At 43.8% G+C, this 14,856-nt stretch overlaps 1 protein-coding gene across 14 annotated transcripts in view; it reads left to right on the top strand.

Annotated features, from left to right (window-relative positions):
• Window positions 1–349: 349 nt before the first annotated feature.
• Window positions 350–14,856, top strand: part of DENND6A (DENN domain containing 6A) — an 85,181-nt gene continuing 70,674 nt past the window's right edge. For all 14 annotated transcript variants that reach the window (XM_074032554.1, XM_074032556.1, XM_015446100.4 and 11 more), the window contains exon 1: window positions 350–653. In XM_074032554.1, coding sequence (XP_073888655.1) covers window positions 417–653 — 237 coding nt within the window. In that variant the 5' untranslated portion in view covers window positions 350–416. The remainder of the gene's footprint in view (window positions 654–14,856) is intronic.

Raw genomic sequence — 14,856 nt, 5'->3', positions numbered from 1 at the left:
ATCGGCCTCCCAAAGTGGGCGCGTGAGCCACCGCGCCCAGCCTACGCTTTCATAATTTAATACCTTATAATAATTATGAACAGTGTCATTCCACGAATAATTTATTCCCTGGTCGTTGACTGCGAACGAGGTTGACAAAGATTCATAAACAACTGCTTCAGTCCCAAAGACGTTTCAGACAAGGTCAGGGCCGGCTTCACAATCCGAGACAAGCGGCGGCGTGACGTCCCCACGTCCGGTCCGGCCCGGGAGGATCTGCGCAGAGCCGCGCTCCCAGGGTCACGTGAGTCGCAGCCCCGCCCGGACTGAGTCTGTCCCCAGCGGCTGCGGCAGCGGCGTCTGCGCCTGCGCGGAGGCAAGCGCGCTCTGCGGCGCGGTCCGCGGTGGAGGCGGCGCGAACGGCCAGGGGGCCGCGGATGGCTTTGAGGGGCCCTGCGGGCTTGGGGCCCGGCTCTCGAAGGCCGTTGGACGAGGCAGTGGCAGGGGCCGTAGAGCGCGAGGCGCCGGCCCTTCTGGCGGCGGGAGGCGCGCCAGAGGACGATGAAGAGGACGATGGCCGTGGCCGGGGCCTGCTGCGCTGGGACGGCTTCTCCGCCTGGCTGCACTGCGTGTGTGTGGTGGGCTTCGACCTGGAGCTGGGCCAGGCCGTGGAGGTGAGGCCCGGCCCCGCCCTGTCTCCGCGCTCCGCCCCTGCGCCTGGGCGGCTGCCGCAAAGCCAAGCGCCCGCGGGCTGGCCGGCCTGGACCCCATCCGCCGCGCATCCGGGCGTGGCCAGTTTCCCCTCAGGCGCTCTTTCGGGCTGCAGTCCTACGGCACTTCCCGTGGGAGGATCTTGGGCTGCGGCTAGGGGTGAAAAGTTCTCTCTTAGGCCCTTCTTAAATACTTGTTGATGTTCATCCTGTTATTTCTTTCTTTCTTTTAAACCCAGAGCCACAGAACTAACTAAAAGGGTTAGTAGCACCCACCCGAGGAAGCCTGCAGGCAGGATGTTTGGTACTTTTTCAAGAACAATGCTCCATAACTAATGATGAACTCTTAATAGCGGAACTTGCACAACCAATTTTTAAGGCTCAGGTTGTTTTGGTCATTTGTAGTAATTCATAGAGCTTTTCCCTCAGCCTGAGCCGAAATACTTATCTCAGCATACATTTTCTCCCGTTCCTCCTTTTGTGCCTCATTTCTGGTTGGTTGGTTGGTTTTTTGAGACGGGGTTTTGCTGTTGTTGCCCAGGCTGGAGTGCAATGGCGCGATCTCGGCTCACCACGACCTCTGAATCCCGGGTTCAGGCGATTCTCCCGCCTCAGCCTCCCGAGTAGCTGGGATTAGAGGCATGCGCCACCACACCCAGCTAATTTTGTATTTTTGGTAGAGACAGGGTTTCTCCATTTTGGTCAGGCTGGTCTCGAACTCCTGACTCAGTTGGTCTGCCCCCCTCGACCTCCCAAAGTGCTGGGGTTACAGGCGTGAGCCATCGTGCCGGGCTTCATTTCTGTTATTTTTAAAATATTGCCTCTGGAACAGTTGGTGTGAAACTAATGTCAAGATGAATATAGGGAAAATCATTTGCTTGTGAATCAGTCAACTTTTCCATTCTTATTTATGGCCCCTTATCGAAAGACTTTAGAAACATCTATTCTTGACTTCGTTTAAGGTCTTTTTAGCATAAGGAATTGCTTGTTTTCATGTGTCCAAGAAAATCGTTATCAGAAGGGCGTTTGTTTAGATGTTTTTGTTTTTGGTATTGGTGACAGATTTCTATCTCATTCTTACTGTAGTGGCCTGGTTGACTAAGAAAACTGGCTAGGGGTGGTTTTTCTTAATGCCAAGCCACTGCTTTCGTATTCGGCCTGCCTTCTGGGTGTTTTAGTATAACACAGTTCAACATTAAGTTTCCACTAAGAACCAAGCATTATGTTAGTTGCGGAGCATACAAATAGGGTGTGCTCTAACCTATATTTGTAGATTGAGGCAACAATTTAGAGAACCAAGAATTAATCATAGTAGCTGATAAGGCCAAATGCAGTCCCTGGCACCTAGTGGCATTCTGTAAATACTTTTGATAGAATGGGTGAATATGTGAGCAATTCTTCTATCCTATTAAAGTAAGAAAAACAGTTCCCAAAGATTTTGAATAAAAGATTTATAAGCCATTTATTATTCACCTTGTCATGTTAACCTGAAGTTATATGTACAGCAAGAAATTTAACCAGAAAGCTTAAGAATGGGTTGTTGTAGTTGTGTTTTTAAATAGCTAAAGGAGATCCTTTTGGATTCTTATTATTTGGGACATTCTTTATGAATATTTTTGACCAGATAGAAAACAGTGCTGCAAAAATGTGAATTATTAAAGGACTTATTTTGAATTTCATTTTCCATAATGTATGCCACTGTATAGAGTTTTTTTAGGTCAGGAGTTCTTAACCTTTTGCTTCCTGGATCTTTTAAAAATACAAACATTGTGAACTTTCCACTAGGAAAAGGCTGAGTAAACGAAATCATGTATGTGGTTCCATGGACTGTCTGGGTTTATCCATGGACCTTCTGTTCCATTGTCCCCACATTAAGCATCACTGGTTTTAGAAGGTGTAGGATGAGGGTGGGGAAGATTCTCTAATAAAGGAAGGTCGAGGCTGCAGTGAGCCATATTCGTGCCACTGCACTCAAGCCTGGGTGACAGATCGAGACACTGTCCCCCAAAAAACCCCTAACAAAACCCAGACTGTAAAGCTGGGCTGCCTAGGTTAGAATCCAGGTGACTTTGGGCAAGTTACTTAGCTTGTTTGAGTCTCACATTCTTCTTTATAACAGGATAACAATACCTATATCATGGCATTGTTGTGAGGATTAGGTAATTTAATGTTTGTAAAGCATTTGGAGCAGTTCCTGGGACACAGTAAGATGTATTTAAGGCTTCATTTGAGAAGCATTGATTTTCTAGAAATTTCCTTTTTTTTTTTTTTTTTTTTTTGAGACGGAGTCTCGCTCTGTCGCCCAGGCTGGAGTGCAGTGGCCGGATCTCAGCTCACTGCAAGCTCCGCCTCCCGGGTTTACGCCATTCTCCTGCCTCAGCCTCCTGAGTAGCTGGGACTACAGGCGCCCGCCACCTCGCCCGGCTAGTTTTTTTGTATTTTTAGTAGAGACGGGGTTTCACCATGTTAGCCAGTATGGTCTCGATCTCCTGACCTTGTGATCCGCCCGTCTCGGCCTCCCAAAGTGCTGGGATTACAGGCTTGAGCCACCGCGCCCGGCCTACATCTTTTTTTTTTTTTTTTTTGAGGTGGAGTCTCACCCTGTCACCCAGGCTGGAGGGCAATGGCACAATCTTGGCTTACTGCAACCTCTGCGTCCCGTGTTGAAATGACTCTCTTGCCTCCGCCTCCTGAGTAACTGGGTTTACGGGAACCTGCCATCATGCCTGGCTAAGTTTTATTTATTTAATTTATTTATTTATTTTTGAGACAAAGTCTTGCTCTGTCGCCCAGGCTGGAGTGCAGTGGCCAGATCTTGGCTCACTGCAAGCTCCGCCTCCCGGGTTCACGCCATTCTCCTGCCTCAGCCTCCCGAGTAGCTGGGACTACAGGCGCCCGCCACCTCGTGCGGCTAGTTTTTTGTATTTTTTAGTAGAGACGGGGTTTTACCGTGTTAGCCAGGATGGTCTTGATCTCCTGACCTCGTGATCCACCCGTCTCGGCCTCCCAAAGTGCTGGGATTACAGGCTTGAGCCACCGCGCCCGGCCAGTTTTATATTTTTGTAGAGACAGAGTTTCACCATATTGGCCAGGCTGGTCTTGAACTCCTGACCTCAGGTGATCTGCCTGTCTCGGCCTCCAAAGTGCTGGAATTACAGGTGTGAGCCACCACACCTGGCTGAAATTTACTTTTTTTTTTTTTTTTTGAGACAAGTGTCTCACTCTGTTGCCCAGGCTGGAGTGCAGTGGCCGGATCTCAGCTCACTGCAAGCTCCGCCTCCCAGGTTCACGCCATTCTCCTGCCTCAGCCTCCTGAGTAGCTGGGATTACAGGTGCCCGCCACCTCGCCCGGCTAGTTTTTTGCATTTTTTTAGTAGAGACGGGGTTTCATCGGGTTAGCCAGGATGGTCTCGATCTCCTGACCTCGTGATCCGCCCGTCTCGGCCTCCCAAAGTGCTGGGATTACAGGCTTGAGCCACCGCGCGTGGCCTGAAATTTCCTTTTTAAGTGAAGAGAACCCCTGACTTTTGTTTTGGGAAGTGGGGCCTCAGTTTTCTCACTTGTAAAATGAAATTGAGGTACTAGAATCGATACCTTTTTTTAGTAGGGAACTTTGTTCCCTGTGTAAATAGATATCTAATCTGGAACCTTAATGACTAATCTTGTTGAAATGGGGCGTGTGTGTGTATCTTTGTCTACAACAGAAACTAATTTAAGCTACCTCAAGCAGTAAAGGGGAACTTACTGTAAGGACACAGAGCTTAAATACCTGTTTCCAGCGATTTAAGACATAAACATAGTGGGGCTTCAGAAAATGGCTAGAGTTCAGAATCAGGGAATCCTCTTGGTTTTGCTCTTTTTTGTGTGTGCAGATCTTGCTTATATTTCATGCTCTCTGCAAACTGCCTTCTTCCTCTTCTCTGATTCTTTTTTTTTTTAAGGCAGAGTCTAACTTTGTCCCCCAGCCTGGAGTGCAGTGGCGTAATTTCGGCTCACTGCAACCTCCACCTTCCAGGTTCAAGTGATTCTCCTGCCTCAGCCTCCCAAGTAGCTGGGACTACAGGCGCATGCCACCACACCCAGTTAATTTTTGTATATATATATATATATTTTTTAGTAGAGACAGGATTTCACCATGTTGGCCAGGCTGGTCTTGAACTCCTGACTTCGGTGACAACCCTGCCTCAGCCTCCCAAAGTGCTGGGATTACAGGTGTGAGCCACCGTGCCTGGCTTTTTTTTTTTTTTTTTTCCTTAGAGACATGGTCTGGCTCAGACTGGAGTGCAGTGGCATGATCATAACTCACTACAGCCTCAAACTCCTAAACTCGAGGGATCCTCCTGAGTATCTAGGACTACAGACATGCACCGCTACACCCGGCTATTTTTAAATTTTTTTGTGGAGACGAGGTCTTGCTATTTTGCCCAGGCTGGTCTCAAACTTCTGGCCTCAAATTATCCTGCTGCCTCTGCCTTCCAAAGTACTGGGATTATAGGTGTGAGCCACCAGGCCCAGTCCTTCTCTGATCTTTAAGATGAGAAGTTAACGTTTTTAGCCACCTCAGTGAAAAAAGTGAATCTTTAACTCTCTTCCAAAGCCAGAGGAAGATAATCTGGCCTGGTTTGGGGCAGGTTCCCATTCTGATACAGTTGGCTAAAGCTCTGAATGGAAGGGGGAGTGTTTCACCTTGCATAAAATGTCTTTTAAGGCCCTGTCCTAAGTGAAGGGGGTTAAGGAGGTCTTTGAGCTAGAAAGTAACTGAACAAGGTGTTGACTGCAGTGGGTGTGCTGAGCTGCTTTTCACCTGAAGTGGCTGTGGAGGCATTACTACAGAATCAAAGTGTCCTCTGGAACAAGTTTTGAAACCTCCTGGGTTTGATATACTGTACCTCACTTTTAGCTTTGAAATTACCAATATTTAGTAAAGCCTTAATTATCTGAATACAGAATTACCTTATTTATTCAAGTTTTTTTTTTTTTTTTTCTGAGTAAATAATAACATACTCATTGCTGAAAACTTGGCAAGTAAAGAAATTATAAACATTAGGCCAGGCGTGGCGGCTCACGCCTGTAATCCCAGCACTTTGGGAGGCCAAGGCAGGCAGATCGCGAGGTCAAGAGATCGAGACCACCCTGGCCAACATGGTGAAACACCGTCTCTACTAAAAATACAAAAATCAGCTGGGCGTAGTGGCATATGCCTGTAGTCCCAGCTACTTAGGAGGCTGAGGCAGGAGAATCGCTTGAACCTGGGAGGCGGAGGTTGCAATGAGATTGCACCGCTGCACTCCTGCCTGGCAATAGAGTGAGACTTTGTCTCAAAAAAAAAAAAAAAAAAAAAAAGACAATAAATTATAAACACTAGAAAATATCACTCTTAATTCTACTAAGAGGCAACTGCTATTAATATTTGGCATTTTTGTTAATGCTTTTTTTCTTTATATAATTTTGTATCTGTCAAGGATTAATTTGATTGTTAGGAACAGAAACCTCAAATAAAGTTAAGTAAAGGGACAGTGATTATAAGGATTCCAGGCAGTCTTTTGGAATCCAAGTGTGTGGGAAGCAGGGATGAACTTGTGGGATTTGGAAAGCCCCAGGCTTTTGCCTTTGTCTCTGGAGCTGTGTTTTTTTTTTTTTTTTTTTTTTTCGTCTTTGCTCTTTGCATGTCTTTTCCATTCTCCATGCTGAAGCTGGTTTATGCTGCAGTGGCCTCAGTTTCTGCTCCCCCATTACTCTGCTTGACTTTGGGTTTCCATGGTACTGATTTTAGCCAAACTCTTTTTCTGGAATGAGGCTGAAGCTTAATACTGGAGTAGCTGATTGGCTCAGCATGGGACAGGTGTCCCATTTTGTTCACTTGTGGTTAGGAGACAAGGTTTCGGTAGCAGTAGAAGTCACTTAGGCTCACCCCTGCAATAGGAGGGACACTTCCAAAGCATAGTCTGGGCGGCAGTCTCCTAAACATGTCTACTGAGAGTCTGCTTTTATTCATAAATATTCTCATAAACAGTTTTTGAGATTATTAGACTCTTCATAAGCCAAGTACGGTGGCTCATGCCTGTGATACCAGCACTTTGGGAGGCTGAGGCGGGTGGATCGCTTGAAGTCAGGACTTCAAGACCACTGTAGCCAACATGTCTCTACTTAAAAAATACAAAAATTAGCCAGCTTGGTGGCACATTCCTGTAATCCCAGCTACTCGGGAGACTGAGGCAGGAGAATCACTTGAACCTGGGAGACAGAGGTTGCAGTGAACTGAGATTGTACTCCTGCCTGGGCAACAGAGCAAGACTTTGTCTCAAAAAAAAAAAAAGCCAAAAAACAAAAAACTCTTCATAAATATGATTTTACAAAGCAGACGTTCTTTTCTTTTCTTTTCTTTCTTCTTTTTTTTTTTGAGATGGTCTTACTCTGTCACCCAGGCTGGAGTGCAGTGATGCAATCATGGCTTACTGAAGCCTCGAACTCCCGGCGCAGGTGATCCTTCTGTCTCACCTTCCCCGGTAGCTGATACTGCAGGCGTATGCTTATGCACCAGACTAATTTTTAAATTTTTTGTGGAGATGGGGTCTTGCTTTGTTGTCCAGACTGGTCTCAAATTCCTGGCTTCAAGGGATCCTCCTGCCTCCACCTCCTAAAGTGCTAGCATTACAGGCGTGAGCCACTGCACCTGGCTGTCAGCCTGTCCTTTGAAACTTTGAAGCCAGATACTCACTTTTCTCTAGCTATGAAAGTCTTAGAGGGCATAGTCTTCCAATAGAAGGCTGTTTCATCTACAATGAAAATCTGTTATTTAGTGTAGCCACCTTCATCATTTCTCTTAGATTTTCTGGATGACTTGCTGCAGCTCTCTATCAGTCCTTGCGGCTTCACCTTGCACTTTTATGTTATGGAGACAGCTTCTTTCCTTAAACCTCATGAACCAACTTTGGCTAGCTTCCAACTTTTCTTCTGCAGATTCCTCACCTCTCTCAGCCGTAACAGAATTGAAAAACAGAATTGAAAAGAGTTAGGCTCTTGTTCTGAATTAGGCTTCTGGCTTAGGGAATGTTGTAGCTGGTTTGCTCTTCTATCCAGACCACTCAGACTTTCTCCACATCAGCAGTAAGGCTGTTTCACTTTCTTATTCATGTGTTCACTGGAGTAGCACTTTTAATTTCCTTCAAGAACTTTTCCTTTGGCTGGGTGTGGTGGCTCAGGCCTTTAATCTCATCATTTTGGGAGGCTGAGGCAGTAGGATTCCTTGAGCCCAGGAGTTCGAAACCAGACTGGGCAACATGGTGAGATCCTGTTGCATAAAAAAAAGAAAGAAAAAAAGAACTTTTCCTTTGCATTCATAAGTTGGCTCTTTGGTCCAAGAGGCCTAGCTTTTGGCCTATCTCAGCTTTTGACATGCCTACCTCATTAAACTTAAATCGTTTCTAGCTTTTGATTTAAAGTGAGAGATGTGTGACTCATCCTTTTACTTGAACACTTAGAGGCCATTATAGAGTTATTCATTGCCCCAATTGCAATATTGTTGTATCTTACGGAATAGGGAGGCCTGAGGAGAGGGAGAGAGATGGGGTAATGGCTGGTCAGTGGAACTGTGAGAATATATGTATTTATTGATTAAATTTGCCATCTTATATGGGCATGGTTTGTGGTGCCCCAAAACAATTACAATAGTAACATCAAAGATAACTTATCACAGACCACTGTAACAGATACAATAGTAACAAAAAAGGTTGAAATATTGTGAGAATTACCAAAATGTAACACAGAGACACAAAGTGAACACGTTGTTGGAGAAATGATGCTGATAAACTTGCTTAATGTAGGCTTGCCACAAACCTGTAATTTGTAGAAACTAGTAACTGCAAAGCACAATAAAATGATGCACAATAAAACAAGGTATGCCTATATTAATAAAAGGAGAAGGAGGAGTGGTATTGGAAGGCAACAAGCATTTACTGCCTTACCTGAGAGCAGTTATAATCTTATGTAATCAAATATTTATTTTGAAATATTTCTTAAGCTTGGGTTTTAGGCTATAAACTTTAGTAACTTTGAGCTCGTTGAGAGCCAAGGGTATATGTGCCTAAAAATTCTACACCATTATGTAAGTTTGAAATAAAGGATTATGTTCTGTTTTACCTGGGATATGGAAATATCTGTTAATGCTTATTGAAAATAAGGCTAAACATTTGTATCTTGGTAAATTTAAGCTAGTTTTGTATCATTGGGATTCTATTTGAGTTATTTTGTTTTTCTTATAAGAATCATCTGGAGCATTTATTACGTATGAGGATTCTGGGGCTCACCCATCTGCTTAATCAGAATCAGTTCCAGATGATCATTATATGTAGGCATGTTTGGAGTATGTTTTTGAATTTTCTCTTTACATATGCTTTTCTGTTTTTCTTGTAAACCAGCTGTTGTCAAAATGTGGTCTGAGGACTTCTGGGCATCTCTGAGACCATTTCAGGAGATTTGTAGGATGTTTTCTTTTCTTTTCTCTCTTCTCTTCTCTTCTCTTTTCTTTTCTCTTTTCTTTTCTTTTCTAGACAGAGTCTCGCTCTGTTGCTCAGGCTGGACTGCAGTGGCCCAATCTCGGCTCACTGCAACTCCGCCTCCCAGATTCAAGCAATTCTCCTGCCTCAGCCTCTTGAGTAGCTGGGATTACAGGTGCGTGCCACCACGCCTGGCTAATTTTTATATTTTTAGTAGAGACGGGGTTTCACCATGTTGGTCAGGCTGGTCTCAAACTCCTGACCTCGTGATCCACCCGCCTCGGCCTCCCAAAGTGCTGGGATTACAGGCGTGAGCCACTGCGCCCGGCCAGGATGTTTTCAAACTATGTGTGGCTTTTCTTCATGTTCTTCAACCAGAACGACATATTGTAATAGAATGAACATAGAATGATTCTGCCAAGAGCAAACATTAAAGAAAAACAAATTTTTTAAAAAAAGAATGAACGTCGAAGCAGATATGAGAATCTAGTTATTTCTATTAAATCAGACATTAAAGATATTTGCAAACGTGTAAACGATGCCATCTTCTCAGTAAAGTTTTTGTTTTATTTAGGAATATAGGTGGTTTTTTTCCTAAACATTCAAAATCTGAAACGCTCCAAAACCTGAAACTTTCTGAGTACTGATGTGATACTTAAAGGAAATGCTCATTGGAGCATTTTGGATTTCAGGTTGTTGGATTTGGGATGTCCAGCTGAGTAAGTATAATTCAAATATTCTAGAATCTGAAAAGATCTGAAATCCAAAACACTTCTGATCCCACCAAGCATTTTGGATAAGGAATACTCAACCTGAATATAGTTACTTTTCATGAAAATTGAATATGTTAATGAGTATAGGTTATTATTTTAAAATAACAGTTTTTTTAAATGATCACTTTTAGTTTCTACAATGGTGAGTGTTGATAGATGTAACCCATATAAACAAGAGTTCTAGGCCGGACATGGTGGCTCACGCCTGTAATCCCAGCTCTTTAGGAGGCCGAGGCGGGTGGATCTCCTGAGGTCAGGAGTTCATGACTAGCTTGGCCAACATGGTGAAACCCATCTGTACTAAAAATACCAAAAAAAAATTAGCTGGGTGTGATGGCGCATACATGTAATCCCAGCTACTGGGGAGGCTGAGGCAGGAGAATCACTTGAACCAGGGAGGTGGAGGTTGCAGTGAGCTGAGACTGTGCCATTGCACTCCAGCCTAGGCAACAAGAATGAAACTCTGTCTCAAAAAATGAAACGAAATACCAACAGGAGTTCTTTGGGAGCCTCAGTACATTTTAAGAGTATAAAGGGATGTTGGAAACAAAAAGTTTGACAGTTGCAGTTTTACACTCTCTGGCTTGAGATGCTTTGATTAGTTGACTTGTGGGAGGTAGGCTAAAGTAGTAAAGTGAATTGTAAAGTCAGACCAGGGCTGGCATCCTGGTTTGAGTACTTACTAGATGTATTATTTTGATGAAGTCACTCACTCTGTATGCTTCATCTCCTCTGGTATAAACAGGAACCAACTTCACAGAGTTCCCATAAGAGTTAAATCAAGTGTGCGAGGCGCTAAGCACAGTGCCTGGCACACATCAGGGGCTCAGCAACTTCAGGCTCTGTTGTGGTTGACAGGCTTTGAAGGTTGTGGATTCGCACAGAAGATGCAAAACTATGGGCCCCGTTGTTTCTTTGATTGTTCTATGACTTTAAACAGAAAATTTACTTTAAAGAGAAACTTTATTTGTATATCTCATTTCTTTCTTTCTTTTTTTATTTTTTGAGACAGTGTCTCACTTTGTTGCCCAGGCCGGAGTGCAGTGGTGTGTGATCATGACTCACTGCAGTCTTGAACTTTTGGGTTCAAGGGATCCTCCCACCTCAGTTTCACAAGTAACTGGTACTCCAGGTGTATGCCACCATGCCCAAATAAATTGTTTTATTTTTGTGTCACCCAGTGTGATCTTGAACTCCTGGGCTCAAGGGATCCTCCTGCCTCCACCTCCCAGTGTTGAGATCCCAGGCGTGAGCCATTTTACTTAGCCTCATTTATTCCTTTCCGTCACTCTAATTATTAAGTAATATATAGATTTTATTTATTTGTTTGCGACAGGATCATGCTCTGTCACCAGGCTACAGTGCACTACAGCCTGGACCTCCCAGGCTCAAGCAGTTCTCTTACCTCAGCCTGTCAAGTAGCTGGACTACAGCCGGGCTACTTTTTTATTTTTTGTTTTTTTGTAGAGACAGGGTTTTGCTGTGTTGCCCAGACTGGTCTTGAACTCCTGGCCTCAAGTGATCTGCCTGCCTCAGCCTCCGACAGTCCACGTGCCTTAGTCTCCCAAAGTGCTAGTATTATAGGCATGAGCCACCATGCCCGGCTTTAGACTTTTTTTTTTGAAACAGAATCTTGCTTTGTCACCCAGGCTAGAGTGCAGTGGCGCAATCTCAGCTCACTGCAACCTCTGTCTCCCGAGTTCCAGCAATTCTCCTGCCTCAACCTCCTGAATAGCTGGGATTACAGGCACGTGGCACCGCACCCAGCTAGTTTTTGTATTTTTAGTAGAGGCAGGGTTTCATCATATTGGTCAGGCTGGTCTCAAACTCCTGACCTCATGATCTGCCCACCTCAGCCTCACAAAGTGCTGGAATTACAGGCGTGAGCCACCGTGCCTGGCCCATAAACTCTTTTTTGAGATGGAGTCTTACCCTGTCACCCAGGCTGGAGTGCAATGGCACAATCTTGGCTCACTGCAACCTCTGCCTCCTGGGTTCAAGTAATTCTCTACCTCAGCCTCCTGAGTAGCTGGGATTACAGGTGCCCACCACCACGCCCGGCTAATTTTTGTATTTTTAGTAGAAATGGGGTTTTACCATCTTGGCCAGGCTGGTCTTAAACTCCTAACCTCGTGATCCCCCCCTCCGCCTCCCAAAGTGCTGAGATTATAGGCATGAGCCACCGTGCCCAGCTAAACTCTTTTTATTTTTATTTTTTATTTATTTATTTATTTTTTTGAGACGGAGTCTCGCTCTGTCACCCAGGCTGGAGTGCAGTGGCCGGATCTCAGCTCACTGCAAGCTCCGCCTCCCGGGTTCACGCCATTCTCCTGCCTCAGCCTCCCGAGTAGCTGGGACTACAGGCGCCCGCCACCTCGCCCGGCTAGTTTTTTGTATTTTTTAGTAGAGACGGGGTTTCACCGTGTTAACCAGGATGGTCTCGATCTCCCGACCTCGTGATCCGCCCGTCTCGGCCTAAACTCTTTTTAAATAAGGGAACTGAAACTTAAAAGAGGTAACTTGCCCCATATCACTTGCTTAGTAAGCCAGGATTTGAACCCCGGTCCTTTTGATTCTAAAGCCTAATTTCCCCCCACTATACTGTGTTATCCTGGGTACAAAATTAAGCTACTTTTGTTTACTATTTAGGGGAAACTGAAGCAAAGAAGACGTGAAATGCCAGTGGTAGCTTGAACTAAAATTCTTAAATTCTTGGTAGTAGTAGTTTACCTCATTTCTCAAAGTGTTCCTGTTTACATGCTAATACTAAATGTAATAATAGTACCTAGGGCTATTTTGTGAGTTGTATGAACTGCTTTTAGCATTTTTGTGATCTTTTAGTTGGCAAAATGCTTTACGATCCTGTGAAATGCACAGTAGACACTTGCTTCTGTTTGGACGAAAGAATAACTGAACTCAGACCAGTGTGACCTATGTCAATGACATAAAGTTAGATTTCCTGAATGTAGGTATTCTGACTGAAAGCAGTTTACAACCATGGGCAGATGAAGTGAGATGATAATTTTAATAGTTCTCATTTCTAGTGTATTGTGAGGATTGATTGATACAACACAGTGCCTGGCACAAGGAAAACACTTGATAAAGTTGGCAATTGTAATTATTGAGTTTTTCTGAAATAATGAAATAGGTACTCTTTTGGTCTAGCTTATTTCAATTCTATCTGTATTACTCATTTAGTGAATTACTGCCTAAGCTTAGAGTCCTTTATAAGTAATATAGGATCAGTATGAGGGTAGCATCACTAAATTTTTGTTGGTACCTATTATAGTAGGAGCACTGGGACTGTTTGCATAGGCCATAATAAGCACCTAACATGCACAAAGGTTTCTGTTATGTTAATCAGTAGATAAAGACATAAGAATCCTTGCTCTCCAGAATTTAACTAAAGAGACAAGTTGGCCAGGTGTGCTGGCTCATGCCTATAGGCCCAGCACTTTGGGAGGCTGAGGTGGGTGGATTACTTGAGTTCAGGAGTCCGAGACCAGCCTGGTCAACATGACGAAACTCCGTCTCTACTAAAAATACAAAAAAATTAGCCGGGTGGGGTGGTGCACACTTGGAATCCTAGTTACTTGAGTGGCTGAGGCAGGAGAATCGCTTGAACTTGGGAGGCGGAGGTTGCAATAAGCTGAGATCGTGTCACTGCTCTCCAGCCTAGGTGACAAAGCCAGACTCTATCTCAAAAACAAAACAAAACAAAACAAACTATATAGTCAGTGGTCCAGAGAGTAAGTGAAATTTTCTGGTGGAAGGTGAAAATTGATTTGAACCTTTAGGGCTGCGTAATTTAAAATTTCAGCTTATATAATTAAAAAATTATACACAATATTTATTGAGGAAAAATTACAGAAATTACAAAAAGAGGCAATAGGAATCACTTATTTCCCCTGCTGGATGGAATTTAATAGGCAGATAAATGGTGAATCAGTTCCTAAGTGTGAGCAAGGGAAGAAGCAGGAAAGTTCAAAGCATCTTTAGAATTAATGAATATATTATGTACTGAAATATTATGATCTTCAAGATCTTAAGGAAAAAAGCAGTGTGTAAAGCAGTGAGAACAGAACAGAATGTAATTTTTTTTTTTTTTTTTTTTTTTTTTTTGGAGATGGAGTCTCACTCTTGTTGCCCAGGCTGGAGTGCAATGGCGCAATCTTGGCTCACCAAAACCTCCGCCTCCTGGGTTCAAGCAATTCTCCTGCCTCAGCCTCCCGCAGAATATAATTTATGTTAAGGAAAAGTACATACATAATTTTTCTTTGAAAGATACATAGGAAATTGTTTAGCAATGGTTATTGAAGGAAGAAAACCTCAAGCTCAATGGGAGAGAGACTATAATTATGATTTTATGCCTTTTTAAGGTTTGAATTATTGTGTCTACGTTTCCGTTTTTAAAAATTCAGGTATTCACATATAAAATTCACACTTTTAAAGTGTATAATTCATTGGTTTTGAGTTTTTCACAAGATGTGCAACTAACACCACTATCTAATTGCAGGACATTTTTCTTCACCCCCGAAAAACGCATACCCATTCCCCTTTTTCCCTGGCGCCTGGCAGCCCCTAATAAGCTTCTGTCAGTATGCTTTTCATGGGAGTGGAATCATATACGTTTGTCCATGTCGTAGTATGTATATATACTTTATTCCTCTTTATGGTTGAATAATATACCTTTGTATGGATATATCACATCTTGTTTATTCATGATTTAATGAATCATGGGTTTTGCTCTATTGCCCAGGCTGGAGCATAATAGCATGATCATAGTTCACTGTGGCATTGACTGCCTGGGCTCAAGCAACCCTCCTGCCTCAGCCTTCTGAGTAGCTGGGACTACAAGTGCCTGCCACCATGCCTGGCTAATTTTTTTTTTTTTTAGAT

Source organism: Macaca fascicularis, chromosome 2, assembly GCF_037993035.2.
Source record: "Macaca fascicularis isolate 582-1 chromosome 2, T2T-MFA8v1.1".
In the NCBI taxonomy this organism is placed as follows: Eukaryota; Metazoa; Chordata; class Mammalia; order Primates; family Cercopithecidae; genus Macaca; species Macaca fascicularis.
Note: the sequence above shows the minus strand (reverse complement) of the source record. Positions and strands in the feature narration are given on the sequence as shown.